General features: G+C 36.9%; 1 protein-coding gene across 1 annotated transcript in view; it reads left to right on the top strand.

The window, feature by feature from the left end:
- Positions 1-16,503, top strand: part of tafa5l (TAFA chemokine like family member 5, like) — a 70,506-nt gene extending 54,003 nt beyond the window's left edge. Inside the window, exons 5-6 of the mRNA XM_052094649.1 lie at positions 10,605-10,652; positions 15,584-16,503. Of these exons, the coding sequence (XP_051950609.1) occupies positions 10,605-10,628 (24 nt within the window). The 3' untranslated portion in view covers positions 10,629-10,652; positions 15,584-16,503. The remainder of the gene's footprint in view (positions 1-10,604; positions 10,653-15,583) is intronic.
- Positions 16,504-16,740: the final 237 nt, after the last annotated feature.

Here is a 16,740-nt window from a genome sequence, read left to right as displayed (position 1 = left end):
TGTGCTGCTGGGATAAAGATACAATATATTTTAATGGCCTTCTATAGCTGTTCATTTATTATGCTATTAATGTATTAATTAATTTATTCACCTTCACTTCATTAAAGTCTCTTTGTCATGGGAGCACTGCATCGTGCATAGAGAAGAGAACAAAAGCGCTGAATAAAAAGTATACAGAAAAGGCATGTTGAAAAACTCCATCCACTGTGATCTGGTCTTCCAGCACTACCTTGAAAAGAGCAAATCACAGCAGGGAATCTATCTTCCTTTTAAATTTATTTGAAATTCTTTGATGATAAAGCCTGAAAAATGACTCAAAGGCTTTGTTCACACTGCATACAAATCCAGATTTGATTTTCAAATCAGATCTTTAGGACTGACTATCTTGACAGCCATTTTCCAAGCGATGAAAACGGATCCATTCATAGTCAATATGCAAAATTGGTTGCTATAGTAACAATACCAGGTGATTTTCTCTAACAATTCAATTTAACCTCCTGAGACCCGAGCATGTTTGATGTGTGCATTTTCCATTTACCTTTTTTATTTGTAACTAGTAGCACCAAATGCACATGCAAATAAATGTTTTCTAAAGTAAATAGTTTTCCTAAGAATTGATGCCCTCTTATGTGGACAGCCAGATTAAGTTGTGATAAATTGTGACGTTGTGACCTTAGGGTGAGATATTTTGGGTGAAGAGTTCCACCAAAATACACCTGATAGGCTACATAAAAAAAATGGAATGTTTGCTGACTGTCTGAAATATTCGCTGACTGTTCTTGTTTAGCCGTCATTTTCAAAGGCTACTTCATTAATAAATGCTATATTGCCCATCAGAATCATCCCTGCAGTTTGCTAGTGATTTATAATTGTCTTAATTGCTCCTCTCACAGCCACTGGTGGAGATTAATCAATCCACAGGGCACGTACAATCACTTTTAATTCGTAGACGCACCTGCTGTTACTGTGGAAATAGAGACTAACGCGAGGGTGTTAATGCAGGTCTCCCGCAGAAAGTCAGATTTTTTTTAATCAAATTGTTTATGTTTCCAGGAGTGTTGGGTATTCAGATGTTACAAACATTTCAGCTAATTTCTGAAAAGCTACTTTGGAATGATGAGTATTGGTAAAAGCAAAAATACATTTTTTTTTTTTAAATCAATGAGTTGATTTGACCTTTATTTTACAATTATTTATTTTTCTACTTTGGCAACAAAATCTCAAAGTTTTCTCTTTGCACTTTCAAACAAACAAGTGATAGCCAGTGCTGAAGCATTTTACCAATCAGAAGTTAGCATAATTAATTCTGATACAAGTAATGGCCATCATCGTCCAATAACTGCCAACCATGAAAAAAACCATTACTGATAACCATTGGCCCATATCTGTCAACCATGTTGAGGTATTCAAACTTAATCTGCAGCCTGAAACTGAACCTCTGATGGGAAGTTAGGATTGAATGCACTTGGCTTCATAGGAAAGATGTAGGATGCTCTCTTGCTCCCTATTTAGTAAATGACTTAACCTCCAGTGTGCTGTCTGTCTGCAGTGGTCTCAGAACAGTTAGAAATGCAACTTATTTTCACCATAACTCCATATAAAGCCTCTGAAAGCAATTGTTGTGAAAATGCACAGTAAATATAGGATTTCTAATGAAAACCGTGTGCTGTTTTTACACTAGAGTGTACATTGTGTTTAGCATTGTGGCGTTTCGTGATAAATCGCTCAAATATAAAAATGGCATATCAGATGAAACTAGAGACTCCAATCTTTTGACTCAAACAGGTTTAAATGTAAAAACTGTATTAGGTTTCTTACCAGATGTAGTTTTGTTGGCATTTCTCCCAAAGACAAACTCCACTGTGATCGCCGCCGTGTTCTTTTATCACATGACTCTTTGAAGTTTTTCCCTTTACTGACAGGCCAGATTCTTCTAAACTGAGATCAGTCAGTTTAAATTCATTTAAATTATGAGTTGCATATAGCAAAGCCAAAGTACAACATTTATGCATGTGTACACAGGGTTGCACAAGGTTTAAAAAAAAGGGGAAAACTGGTAAATGGAAATTTTGCCTATTCTCATATGTATCAGCATGTCACTGGTTTATAACCATTGGATTTCATATGCTTTTTTGCTGATCAGACTATAAGCAAGTGAACAGAATTAAAGGAAAGGTTTGTTATTTTTACTCACCCTCACATTTCAAACTTATATGACTTTCTTTTCTACGTGGAAGGCAAAATGAAAAAAAACTAGTGTGATGATCAGATTAAAATTTTATCAAAGATTTTATTTTGTATAAGACTTTCAGCTTGTTCATAACACAATGTGATCGTATGGCTTCAGAAGACTTGGAAAATTGTAACAGCAACTTATTTTACTGTGGTTTCTTTAATATTTTTTTCCTTTATAGTTTGGAATCACTGTTTACATTTATTACATGTCAAATGTGAGAATATAAAAAAAAATTAAAACATTTGTTTTCCACAGAAACTCATTTGAGTTTGGAACGACATTAGGGTGAGATTTTTTTTTATTTGAACAAAATATAGGAATACAACAACATAAATACAGGACAAACAAAACAATTAACCAAAAACAAACGAAACAGGTTTTGCATGTGATTATGTGAAGTGTAGGTGTGTGGTCGTGTTGTGTGTGTGTACATCTCTATTCAGTATGTATGTAAATATACATGTAAGGCAAGCTCTGGAATAAAGAGTAGAGAGGGGAGCAAAAATATTTATGCATATATAATATAATAAACTACGAATAAAATGAATAAATCAAGTGAGGAGGCATATCACGGAGATACGGAGATTGGCCACCATTTGGGAGGGATCAGAGTAGGACATTAGGGCAGCACTCAGCACTCTGATGCACATTCATGACCGAGATCAGCATGCATGTGGCCTGCAGGTCACCTTCAAACCCCACTGGGAGGGCCAAACCACTGGACAATCACTTTCAAAAATTCTCCCAAAATGCCGCGGGGGGAGCAATTGGGTAAACAACTCCACCAAAATACACCTGATAGGCTACATAAAAAAAAAATTTGCTGACTGTTCGTGTTTAGCTGTCATTTTCAAAGGCTAATCTATTAATAAATGCTATCTTGCCCATCAGATTCATCCCTGCAGTTTGCCAGTGATTTATAATTGTCTTAATTGCTCCTCTCACAGCCACTGGTGGAGATTAATCAATCCACAGGGCACGTACAATCACTTTTAATTCGTAGACGCACCTGCTGTTACTGTGGAAATAGAGACTAACGCGAGTGTGTTAATGCAGGTCTCCCGCAGCTACAAGATCACTAATCTCAGACTAAACGGCATGAGGTTGAACGGCCGCACTCTTCCTAATGCCTTCATCAATGTTTCTTTAGAGTTATTTTGTGACTAGTACGTAGTAGTCTCAGGAATTAACCAGAGTGCAGGGCAAAAATTCCCCATATATTAAAAACTGTATTTACTTTGCCAGAGGCGAGTGTTGTTAAATGTATAGCTAATATCAGAATCAGCTTTATTGCCAGGTATGCTTACACATACAAGGAATTTGTCTTGCTGAAAGAAGCTTCCAGTGCAGAAGCAATACAACAAAATTTTTCTTGAAAAAAAAAAATAGTGAATTATGATTTATTGATTTTAATCTGATCAGTGGTGGACTTTGTTAATATACTTTATTATATCCCTGTGTAATATGCAGCAACTACTGTATAAGTAACTCATTTGTAGGGTTTTTCCACTGAAACACTGTGTCTCTGTGGTGCTATAAAAATACTGGCCTGTTTGTTTGAACTTCCTGACCAGCACACAGCAACATTGGCTCAACCAATGGTGTGAGTTTGGTGCAGGATCAAGTGTTTGGTCATCCAATGGCTGACTTGGGGGAACAATAATAATTTTGCAATTAAATTTTGTGATGCTAGTGTGGCAGAAATTAACCACTTTAGCTTTCTAAATTGTTTTGTAAAAATGTCTGTCATTGTGGCGTAGGGTTGTTTTGTCAGTATTCTTGGGGGATGGTGTGGTGGGGCAGCTTGTAAAAGATATAACACAGCTACATTTACTCTTTCAGAGTGTAAATATTGTTGTTGATGTTAATTATATTGTCTCCATTACGCATTTTTACCTCCTGTGACGCTAACACCTGGAGCAGTAGCATCATTTGTGCTAATGATCGCTAATCCTCTCAATTAGCAAAGCACTCATTTGTAATCTGGGTCTCTCTGCTAGCAGGCAAGTTTACCTACTCTCCCTTTCTCAGACTGTGCCCCCCGACGTTCACGCCAAAGTCACACAACACAGTCCCCTGTGGTAACATACAAACAGAGGAGCTGTTTCAGCCGATTGTTTGCAGACACAAGCATTGGCTTGTTCTTTCGACCAGCTCTCTCATTCTGTCTCTCTCTCTCTCTCTCTCTCTCTCTCTTTCTTGTTCCATTTTTTGGTCTCCTGCATCCCTTTCCCTCCTTTCCTACCTCAGGAGACCGCATTCACCTTTTTAGACCATTAATTAGCATGAACAGTTAATAGTGCTTCATGCAAATGCTGCCTCAGCAGTTTTTCCCAGTTTTTCAGAGTTGGTGTCACCAAATCAATATCGAGTCGGGCATAAAACACTTGAGAAATTTTGCCGCAAGAGCAAGGCCTTTGCAGTCTGCCTCTCTCCCAAAAAAGATTTTTATTCCATTAGAAGTGAGCCATCGTAGTGACAATAACTGGGCTACTTTCCATTTGCATTGATTTTATTCATCTATATTAGGGCTGATGTGTGTAATTTTTTTCCCATGTTAAAATGCTTTCTCGTATCCCATCTTAATAGGCAGAGACTACTATAAGTAAACCATTTGTAAATTGATTTTAAAGGCAATTAATCCACCATCAAACTGCAATTTTCCAGTAAAAATGTCTTAAAACATTACTTGAGAAGCAGAACTATATTAAGATATAAGATGTAGAAGAGATCTAACATTTATTAAGGTAAATGCTTAAAGGAATGTTCCGGGTTGTTTAATACAAGTTAAGGTCAGTCGACAGCATTTGTGGCTTAATATTGATTACCAAGAAATTACATTTTTTTACCTGTTCCTCCTTTTCTTTAAAAATGGGTTATAGTGAGGCATTTACAATGGAAGTGAATGAGGCCAATTCGTAAATATAAAAAAAGATAGACAAGATTTAAACAATATGTGTGTTAACACGATTTAGTGTAATAAAAACGCCTATTAACCTTTTCTGTTTGAAGTTATCTCCAATTTTACAACTTCCTTGCCATGACAACCTAACACTGTAAACCCTAAAACAATCGTAAAATGGTATGTTGTGGTAATCAACATTATGCCACAAATGCTGTCGATTAAGCTTAACTTGTATTGAACCCGGAATATTCCTTTAAACTATTTGCTAAGAGGTAAAAAATGATAATAATTATAAACTTGTTTTCCCTTTGAAATAAGTTTGTTTCTTGTTTTAAGCATATACATCACTCGATTTGCCTGAAAACAAGACTTAATACCCTATATTTTGCTTCTGAAGTAAATGTCTCGTTTTAAGGATGTTTTGATATTTTTACTGGAGAAACAAGATCAAATATTCATTTTGGTAACACTTTACAATAAGGTTGTATTCATTTACATTAGTTAACTACAATAGTTAACATGAACTAAAAATACATTTACAGCACTTAGTAATGGCACGGGTTAAATATAATTTCAACATTTACTAATACATTTTTAAACTTAAAGTTTATATATATTTATATAGTATATTTTAACATTAGTTCAGTGTTTCTCAATTTATTTTGGTTATCCCCCCTTTAAAACAAGAACAAATTTTATTTTTCATTTCTTTCTACTTAATGTCATGACAAAAGTTTTATTAAACCTTTACTAAATAATGTTTTATTATAGTTTTCACTGTTCTGATGAATAATGAAAAGCTCACTGAAAAAATAAAAACTTTTTGTCACTATGCTTTCATTTTAAAACATCAGAAAACAGAATGAATAAAAAGTGATACTGCTGCAGGCGCAATGATACGTAAGAGATTAATCTACAGTCAGCTGGTTGTTATCGCACAATAAACCCCGACAGGGTGATCAGGATCCTAACCCGAAGCAGAGGGGTCTTGTATTCCCCTAAAGGGCTTTATTTTGCGATAACAACCGGCTGACTGTAGATTATCCGGCTTAGTACACTGCTACTAACCAAATAAAGAAACACATGGACATATAATATTGATTTGTGTTGAAATTATGTCATTTGAGAAGAAAGAAGTCACTGAACATCTGAAATCAACCTCAGGTTTACGAGTTCTGTTGGTGATTATTTGTGAAAATGACCGTCTGACTCCTCAATATCCAGCCTATTACAAGATTTTTTGCCAAATACACAAATAAATGGACACGAAACATTGATTTGCGCAAAATTGTGTAATAATGTGAGAAGAGATCTCTGAACAGCTAAAATCAAATGGACAAGAAACATTGATTTGAGTTGGAATTATTTTATTAGCTTACTTGTAGAGATCGCACAGTGATCCGAGAAGTAGGAGAGATGGCTCGCAGTACCCGGATGAGCGGTCTGATAAGTGGATGTGCGGTTGTTACTGAGCAATAACAGACCGCTAGATGGCGCCATTCACTTTGATCAGATTTGAGTATTCCAGAGAGCCATATAATAATATAGCTCACCCAAAAATTTTAATTTCTGCCTTAATTTACTCACAATTTACTCCAAAAAAAAGAACGATTCCCTAAATGTGTCTCAGACGTTAAAATGGTGACAAAAAACAAACAGTGGGCAACTGACTTATATACCACTCTCAGAATTGTCCTCACATCTCAAAGAGAAAGAAGAATGTTTCTCAGAGCTTGAAGAATAAAAAAAATCTAATCAAAAAGCTAGCACTTGCTTGCAGAATTCTGTTGTTTGCTTTTGCTAGTTTTTTATTTTTGGTCATTGATGTTTTCATTCAACAATGCAGCATGGGTGCTTAGCATATAGATGACATGTTTGAGGAGAGGTGCGACAGATCAGACACGCTGCGTGAAATGTTTCACAGATAATGCCAGGCTTCCAGGATGGAGAGACATATGGGCAGGCAGGCATTGGAATACCAACTCTACCCATAAAATCTTTGGGCACAGTCAAGAGCATTGTAAATGACGCTGTGATGATCCAATCAGCATGGGTGCCAACGAGTAGCTTAGAGTGACTTCTGCATGCCAATGACTAAAGTGAGCCCAAGTATCATGAGCTTGCCAACAAGGGACTCAAAGACTTGAGGGTTAAGAGGTTTTTATAAACACTGAACGAGCAAGGGGAAAGTTGGAAGTTTCTTCAACTTGTTCTGAGTGTGAAGACTTCAAAAAAAGCCCAGTGAAGTGTCGAATACAGGGTCGGTTAATTTGTCGCAATTTGAGATTATATACCAAACAGGAAAGAGCTTGTACTCTTAATGTTTTTAGTAGCTTGACAGTAGCTGCTGTTGCTTAAAAAAATGCTACATTTGTATTTTTATGTCACATTGCAGAGATGTGGACAGGGGAGAGGCAAAGGGTGGCCTGAGCCACTGCCCCTTTTGCCCACAAAGGTCTGCGGTGCCCCTCTGTGTGAAAAATAAATGTACATTTATTCATTTATCAAATGTGATGTTTTTTGTCTAGGTAAAATTTCGCTTTTTATTTTGTACACTTTTGCAACAGTTGTTTGGTAATCAGGTCTCCAGACGTTTCTCTGTATGCACTTATGTAAATTAACATGTTTATATAATGCCACAACACATTTATGTTTCAGTTGCAATTACCTTTATTTTCTATAAAGAAGCTGTGTAACATTTATATCAGGGATGTCAATCACACAGTCTGTGTAAAGTTCATTTTAGCCTGCAGCATGGTTGGAGGAGAAAAAAACCACTGCGTAAATAATTTTTTTTTGTTGAGATATATTCATATTATTATATTTTTAGCTAAACATTACAGACAAACTCTTTCATTTGTTGTGATGCATGTCAGAGCATCTTAAAGCGGTAGGATATTACGTGTGGTGGCCCTCTTGTGTATACGGGGGAGGTCACTGCCCCTCAAAATGTCTGTATACATCCCTGTCACATTGTATTGTGCAAACTGACAACTGTGTGAGCAAAGATATTGTTATGATATTTGTATACCAACCTACAGAAACTACACTTTTAATGACTTTATACACTTTGTATGACTTTCTTCTGCAGAACACAAATAAATATTTTTGAAGAATATTTCAGCTCTGTAGGTCCTTTCAGTGCAAGTGAATGGTGACCAGAACTTTAAGCTCCAAAAAGCACATAAAGGCAGCAGAAAAGTAATTCATACAACTCCAATGTTTTAATATATGTCTTCTGAAGCGATACAATCACTTTGGGTGAGAAACAGATTCATATTTTAATCTTTTTTACTATAAAAGAGATTTATAGTAAAAAAGGATTTAAATATTAATCTGTTTCTCATCCACACCTATTACATCCCTTATGAAGACATAGATTTCACCACTTAAGTCATAAGGATTACTTTTATGCTGTTTTTGTGATTTTTGGAGCTTGAAAAGTCTGGTCACTATTCACTTGCATTGTATGGACCTACAAAGTTGAGATATTCTTCTAAAAATCATTGTTTGTGTTCTGCAGAAGAAAAAAGTAAATACTTAAAATTATTGGTAGCTTCAGATTAAGGAGCTTCAACATTGCAGTGACATACAGGTGAAACTCGAAAAATTAGAATATCGTGCAAAAGTTCATTAATTTCAGTAATTCAACTTAAAAGGTGAAACTAATATATTATATAGACTCATTACAAGCAAAGTAAGATATTTCAAGCCTTTATTTGATATAATTTTGATGATTATGGCTTACAGCTTATGAAAACCCCAAATTCAGAATCTCAGAAAATTAGAATATTGTGAAAAGGTTCAGTATTGTAGGCTCAAAGTGTCACACTCTAATCAGCTAATTAATCCAAAACACCTGCAAAGGGTTCCTGAGCCTTTAAATTGTCTCTCAGTCTGGTTCAGTTGAATTCACAATCATGGGGAAGACTGCTGACCTGACAGTTGTGCAGAAAACCATCACTGACACCCTCCACAAGGAGGGAAAGCCTCAAAAGGTAATTGCAAAAGAAGTTGGATGTTCTCAAAGTGCTGTATCAAAGCACATTAATAGAAAGTTAAGTGGAAGGGAAAAGTGTGGAAGAAAAAGGTGCACAAGCAGCAGGGATGACCATAGCCTGGAGAGGATTGTCAGGAAAAGGCCATTCAAATGTGTGGGGGAGCTTCACAAGGAGTGGACTGAGGCTTCAAATGTCGTATTCCTCTTGTCAAGCCGCTCCTGAACAACAAACAACGTCAGAAGTGTCTTACTTGGGCTAAAGAAAAAAAGAACTGGTCAGTTGCTCAGTGGTCCAAAGTCCTCTTTTCTGATGAGAGCAAATTTTGCATCTCATTTGGAAACCAAGGTCCCAGAGTCTGGAGGAAGAATGGAGAGGCACACAATCCAAGATGCTTGAAGTCCAGTGTGAAGTTTCCACAGTCTGTGTTGGTTTGGGGAGCCATGTCATCGGCTGGTGTTGGTCCACTGTGCTTTATTAAGTCCAGAGTCAACGCAGCCATCTACCGGGACATTTTAGAGCACTTCATGCTTCCTTCAGCAGACAAGCTTTATGGAGATGCTGACTTCATTTTCCAGCAGGACTTGGCACCTGCCCACACTGCCAAAAGTACCAAAACCTGGTTCAATGACCATGGTATTACTGTGCTTGATTGGCCAGCAAACTCGCCTGACCTGAACCCCATAGAGAATCTATGGGGCATTGCTAAGAGAAAGATGAGAGACATGAGATCAAACAATGCAGAAGAGCTGAAGGCCGCTATTGAAGCATCTTGGTCTTCCATAACACCTCAGCAGTGCCACAGGCTGATTAGCATCCATGCCACGCCGCATTGAGGCAGTAATTAATGCAAAAGGGGCCCAAACCAAGTACTGAGTACATATGCATGATTATACTTTTCAGAGGGCCGACATTTCTGTATTTAAAATCCTTTTTTTTATTGATTTCATGTAATATTCTAATTTTCTGAGATTCTGAATTTGGGGTTTTCATAAGCTGTAAGCCATAATCATAAAAATTATATCAAATAAAGGCTTGAAATATCTTACTTTGCTTGTAATGAGTCTATATAATATATTAGTTTCACCTTTTAAGTTGAATTACTGAAATTAATGAACTTCTGCACGATATTCTAATTTTTCGAGTTTCACCTGTATAGTAATACTTCTGATTTTTTTGTTAAGAACTTTCTGGAAGCTCTAGTTTAATCATTCAGTTATTGATGTGAAGCTCAACTGGTAGCACATGGTGCAAGCAATACCAAGGTCATTGGTTTAAATTCCAGTGTAGCCTACACACTACTCTCAGAATGTATTCCTTGAATGCTTAATGCCAACTTGGATTAAAGCACCTGCAATAAACAATTGAATAAACGTAATCTGATTTTGTAAAACTGTATGAAACTGATGCATCAATTCATATATATTGAAATGTCTTACAAATATTTCCTTTGTCTTTGTTGTAGCCGCTGCCCAAAGAGCCATCTTAAAGGACTTCAGACTGCCGTGAGGAGGTAAGTGGTGCTCTAACAGAATTATCTCTATCTTGTTCTGTTTGTTTTTCTGTAGTAAATCATCATCATAGCTTCTTTAAATCAAATGTGCAATGACATCGACTCGCCGACCAGCATATCCATAGCAGAGCAGCAACGTGACCACTCTGCTATCGCAGCATAAGCTTTAAGGCAACCTGACAGATAGTAACAGAGGTGGAATAAGAGAGAGCAGAAATCGAGTGGAAATCTTATCATTTATCCGGCCAGTGTTGCCTCGGCAGTGCTGATGAAGTTGTGTTAAGAGTGACTCACCTGATCAGTGGAAGGGCTAAAACGGGATTAGAGGGCAGTCGGGGGCAGCAGGTTTTCTGGGGATCAGGAGATGATGATGGTTTGGGACGTGAGTAAAATCCCAAAAGCCAGTGCACTCTGCAAGTCAGATCTGCCTCAATATATCCCAACTGTAGGGCTCTGGGAATAAAAATCCCATTTATTCATCAACCTTTCAAGACAAACCTGCCATATGATGGTGATTGCTTCTGTAGAATTACAACTTTAAAAAAAATAAATTAAAAAAAATGCTTAATTCCCAGTGAAGAACTACACTACCTGTACTCCTGTACAAATTGCCACCAATCAGTGAAGACACTGACTAAGTTTACATGGACACCAGAAAGCGGCTTATTACAATCACAAACCCTTTATTGGGAGAAATCAGTGTTCCGGTTTACATGCACTGTATATGCGGCACACTCTTTACTCCAGTATACATGCAGCTCAGTCAGTAAGCTGCTTTCTACACAGCAACATAATTTCCCTGTGATGCTTGTGTAAATAACAAACATGGTACCCTAGGAAAACTTCACTATATTATTCTCTATTGCTTAGTTTTATTTCCAGATATTCCAGAGTTGGACTGTTTGTTTCCTTACCTTTCTATCGCGACCTGCAGTGGATCTGCGTTTTAATTGTGGGGTTTCCCTCATACATAAAACTCTGGGATTCCCCCAGTGTACTTAAGCCCATATTCTCGAATGTGCAGGACAGACAATATTTTACATTGGTTTGTACAAATGGGTACAGTTTATAATTTTTGTGCCTTTTCCACTGTACTCCCATAAATGTTGAATAATTTCCATTGTTTTGATTGTTATTGGTCTCCATCATATGACGTTTGTTATCCGGTCTGTTCAAGCACATGTGCACTCTTCAAACACATTCAAACCTGGATGTGTTAAACCGCTTTCTCTTAAACCCTTGAATGGCATAAGGAAATTAGTGTTCTTGTTTGCATGACTTTTCAGAACACTGTTTTCTGCAAAAACCCTGGAATAAACCATTTTCTTAAGTGCATGTAAACGTGAGTACTGTTAGCATGGAAACAGAAGAGCTCAGCGCCACCTACACTCTAATACCTCCACCATTTACTAAGACTTTCAAAAACGATCAAGTACCACTAACATTGGAAAACGTTTACGTTAGGACACTTAAAACGGATTAGTGTGGACATGGCCTCAAACTACCTTGAGCTCAAACGACAGCATTTGTGACATAATATTGATTACCACAAAAATGTATTTTCACTTGCGTCTCCTTTTCTTTAAAAAAATTACATATCTGGGTTCCAGTGAGCCACTTACCATGGAAGTTTGTAAACATTAAAATACTCTCTTTTTCAAAAGCAAAGCCACAAGATACAAAAAAAATAAAAATGCATGTTACACGATTTTAGTGTGATAAAATCACTTACTAACTTTTTCTGTGTAGTTATATCCAGTTTTACAACTACTGTCATGAAGATGTAATGTCGACAAACCTAAAACAACTGTAAAAATGACGATATAGACAACTTTACAGCTGAAAAAATACATGAGTTTTAACAGAAGATTAATGTAAGTGCTTTTATAAAAATTATAAGCTTCACATTTCTGCCTTTAAACCCTCCAAAAATTGGCCCCATTCACTTCCATTGTAAACGCATCACTGTAAACTCGATTTATTTATTTTTTTAAAGAAAAGAAGGGACGAGTCGAAATCATTTATTGTTGTATTCAACATTATGCCACAAATGCTGTCGATTGAGCTTAACTTGAATTAAACCCAGAATATTCCTTTAAGTACACATGTCCTTTTTCCTTTTTTTATTTTTTACTTAAAACAACTAATGCTGTGGTTAATCTAAGAACTCTTAGGTTCAGTTCATGGCATAAAACTCTTTTTATAATCTCTTTGGGAAAATGAATGCGAGAAACTATGCTGAAAAATGGGCGATCACAGTTGCGCTGTATAGACGCTTGGTTTGTTGCAGATGGTGTAATGGTTGCATAGAATGAGATTTGGTTATATTTAACAAGATATATTCACATGCCAGCTGTTGTTTGTCTTTTCGTCTTGCTTCGAGCGGTTCCCGATGAGCCTACACGGCTTGGGAAAGACTGTAGATCGTAGTGCAGGAGGGATAATGTGAGGACAGTAATTAGCTTAAATTTATGTTAATCCTTGAGGCAATTAGCACCTGTCAGTTATGGGTTTTTAGAACAGTAGCTTTCTAGTCTTTTCATTACATGGCAGAATACAATGCTGAATATTGTTATAATAACAGAATTTATATTGTTTTCCTTTATTAAAAGTGTCCATTGGGAAACAACTTTGTATGCCTCTAAAGTGTTATTCAAACAGTCTAAGCTATATACTGTATATCTGAGTTCAACACACCTTTATTTTTGCACTGGAAAGGCACTTTATTAAAAAGCTAGTCATAAGGGAACAATTTTTATAGAAAGGCACCATTATAAAAAGGGCCACAGTGTGCACTTAAGGAACATTTTAGAAGGGAAGTTACTGTGAAAGAATCCTAGGGAGAATTTTGGGGCTTGATGGTAGAATCCACAGTGGTACGAGAAAATGGAGTTTCTGTATTGTGATTTGCTATAGTTTATGTCAATGTTATCTACATTTCCAGTATGTTACATCAACCACCCTCAAGAGAAAGTCGCACCAATCAGCCAATTACAGATTGCATGTCATTCATGGGAGATGTGCAGGAATATAAAATTATGTTCTGATTTTGGTAACTACATTGACGTCCATTAAAGATTGATTTGATGTGTGGGGAATGTTAGATTTAAAAATCCCATTAACAAGTTATTTACGAATTCTGGTTTGAACAGATATAAATTTTTTATACTCTAACTCCAGGGTTTTCAACCAAGAGTTTGTGAATGCACAGTACTGTACATGCTCCATGGAGGAGATATATGGGTGTTTATTTGACTTTGGGCACTTTTAGCACTGTGAACTTCTAGAAAGTAAAGTCTTTTAAAAAAAAAATCACATCCTCCCTAGTTTTATTTAATTTGTCTAACATCAAGCAGTGTATGTCAGGGCTGGACTGGTAATCTGGCATACCGGCATTTTCCCGGTGGGCCGACGCACTTTGGGGCCGATCAGGGGTGGATTAGCCATCGGGAGTTCCAAGAAAGCCGGTGGGTCGGCCGCGAAACGGGCAATGGGCGCGAAATGGGCCAAATAGGCCGCGATAAGCTAAATGCTGCCGCGTTATGCAGAACGGACCACGAAAAGGACAGCGAACTACAACTTTTGGGCCATTTGCTATGTAAAATCCCAGGCCGATTTGTCTTCCCAGTCCAGCCCTTGTGTATGTACATGCACCATAGGAGATTTGTGAAATTTTTGTCTTTTTCCCACCACAGTGGCATTTCCAGCACATCTAAAATTCAGTTTTGTGTTTCATAGAGTGGTGGAAATGACTGTAATGGAAATTACATTTTTTACATTTTTAAAATAAAAGGGAAGACTCCTTTGTCTTGATAAGGCTAATTTCATAGTTAATCATTATGTATCCTAAATACACACAATTTAATAATATTTTCACACATTGTTTGTAATTAAGCTAAATTAGAGGTTGATTATAATGATGCTCACAATTGATCTTTACTTTGATTTTTTCTTTTTCTTTAAACATCACTTGTGTCATATTTTATTTCAAGCATGTTCTTCTCTGACACTTTAGGTTAGGACAATTCTAAGGGCCCTTGGCAGACAGGGGTGCCCGCAGAACCTGTCGTAGGATTTTGTGATAAATGACCACTTTGCACTGGTTAGCTCAAATAAATTCTGCTCTTACTTGATAATAAAAGATGATCTAGTGTGTGGGATCCCCCTTAAGACATTTAGTGGTTTATCCCAAAAGCACTTTTTCAATGCTAAATGTGCTTCCCAGTTGTACAGCGTGGCACGACTGGATGCGTCATAATCCAGGCTTGTCTGGATTATGTGGCATAGACCACAAAAACTGAATTAAACTGATAATTTTCTACCTTAAAGCACTATGGAGAATGTCAAACATCTCATAAAACCAGACAGATCTGACATTATAAACTGCACTAACGAGGAAAAGATGAGAAAACATAATGTGTGCCATTACTGTAGTAACAGCAAATGTAGTAGCAGGTATGATTTGACAGAAATGTTATAGATTCAAATGAAAACTATAAAAGGGGAAGGAGAAGGCTACTCTAACAGTGTGAATTAACACTCAAAAGAACAATGGGACAGCATTTGTTTTTCTTTAAAAAAACAACACATTGCTACAGCATGTAGATGTCGACATAAAAAGGCCTGTATGCATCAAAGTAATAATTTCACTAAGAAAAACATAGTTTATCCTCCGCCATTTACAGTTTTTAAAAGCATGTGCCTTTCAAAGCACTGGCTCTTCAGAGAGCTATCATATAAAAATCATCACTCACTAAATCAACACAAACAAAAGATGCACAAGATCAACGAACATGAAAAGACGAGGCAAGAAGTGGTAATGCATGCAGTTTTTTCCTTTGATCATGACACAAAATGCATTTCGCTAATGTCTTTATCTTTGTGTGTGTGTGTGTGTGTGTGTGTGTGTGTGTGTGTGCGTGTGCGTGCAGGTTTGCTGACATTCACAGGAGCAACGACACCAAACAGGAATTATCCATCAGTCCCACACATTTGTGTCCAACCTCTCATCTCTGAGCTAAAGATATCAGCCACCCCACTCATCGCCCTCAAAACAGGAACTAGAACCGTGTGCCATGGTTAGAGTCACTCAAGCATCCCTACTGTTATATACAGATCATTGAGTCCCAGTGACTGCCATCACTTCTTGTTAACACAGCGGGAGACGTCTTCTGAACATTTCTTTGTGAAACCTTGACATTGTTCATCTCCGCTGTTTAGGTTTTGAGATCTTTTTACAGCTTACAGTAGCCAGAAGAACATTTTTGCTTGCTTTCCACTTAAGCCAATGGAGAAGACTGCTAATGTACCTTTCAAATGAAGATTATTGTTCATTACAGAGAGCAAAGAGGTTGTTGTGTAAAAGCTATCTAGATGGACATGTACGGGTGTTATTCACAACCACCATCTGTCTCTTAAGAGCAAAGATGTCTCAGTGAAAGGCCAAGGATGTGTAAAGACCTTTAAATATACAGAAAATACATTGAAATGGTTGAACTGTGGACAAACTCATTCAATACACTGAGAAAGTGGGACAAAGCAGCAGATGACTAATATATACTGTACATTTGAACTCTTGTGTCGTGCTTTGGCCAAATGGATTCTGTGCTGTTAGCTCTGTCTGAGAATGGCAATGCATTGATGGTGTCAACTCTTGTCATGGGTGATTTAAAGGCGAACAATGTTTGGATGTCATCTGTTCCTTATTTTCTGGGGCATCTGTCTCACTCTCTGCTTTAAATGTATGTCTCTAATGGATATAACATTTCTATTGATACTTTATTTTGACTGTAAATTGACACTGCAATGGAGTATTGACCTAGATAGGAAATAAAAGGGTGTGTCCATGTAAACCGTACACAAGCTTTGGGAAGTTTCTCCATGAGTCATGCTAATTTGTTACTTAAAGGACAACATGAAGTAAGTTAACTTTTAAAAAACATTTTTATAATCTTTTCTTTGAAAGGATGGATGGATGGATGGATGGATGGATGGATGGAGCAGTCCATCAATGTAAGCCAATTGGATTTTTGTTCGCCCGTGATGGGAAAATTGTAAGTTTGATCAGTTATAAAATACAAAACAAACT

The sequence above is a fragment of the Xyrauchen texanus genome, chromosome 27 (assembly GCF_025860055.1).
Source record: "Xyrauchen texanus isolate HMW12.3.18 chromosome 27, RBS_HiC_50CHRs, whole genome shotgun sequence".
Lineage (NCBI taxonomy): Eukaryota > Metazoa > Chordata > Actinopteri > Cypriniformes > Catostomidae > Xyrauchen > Xyrauchen texanus.
Note: the sequence above shows the minus strand (reverse complement) of the source record. Positions and strands in the feature narration are given on the sequence as shown.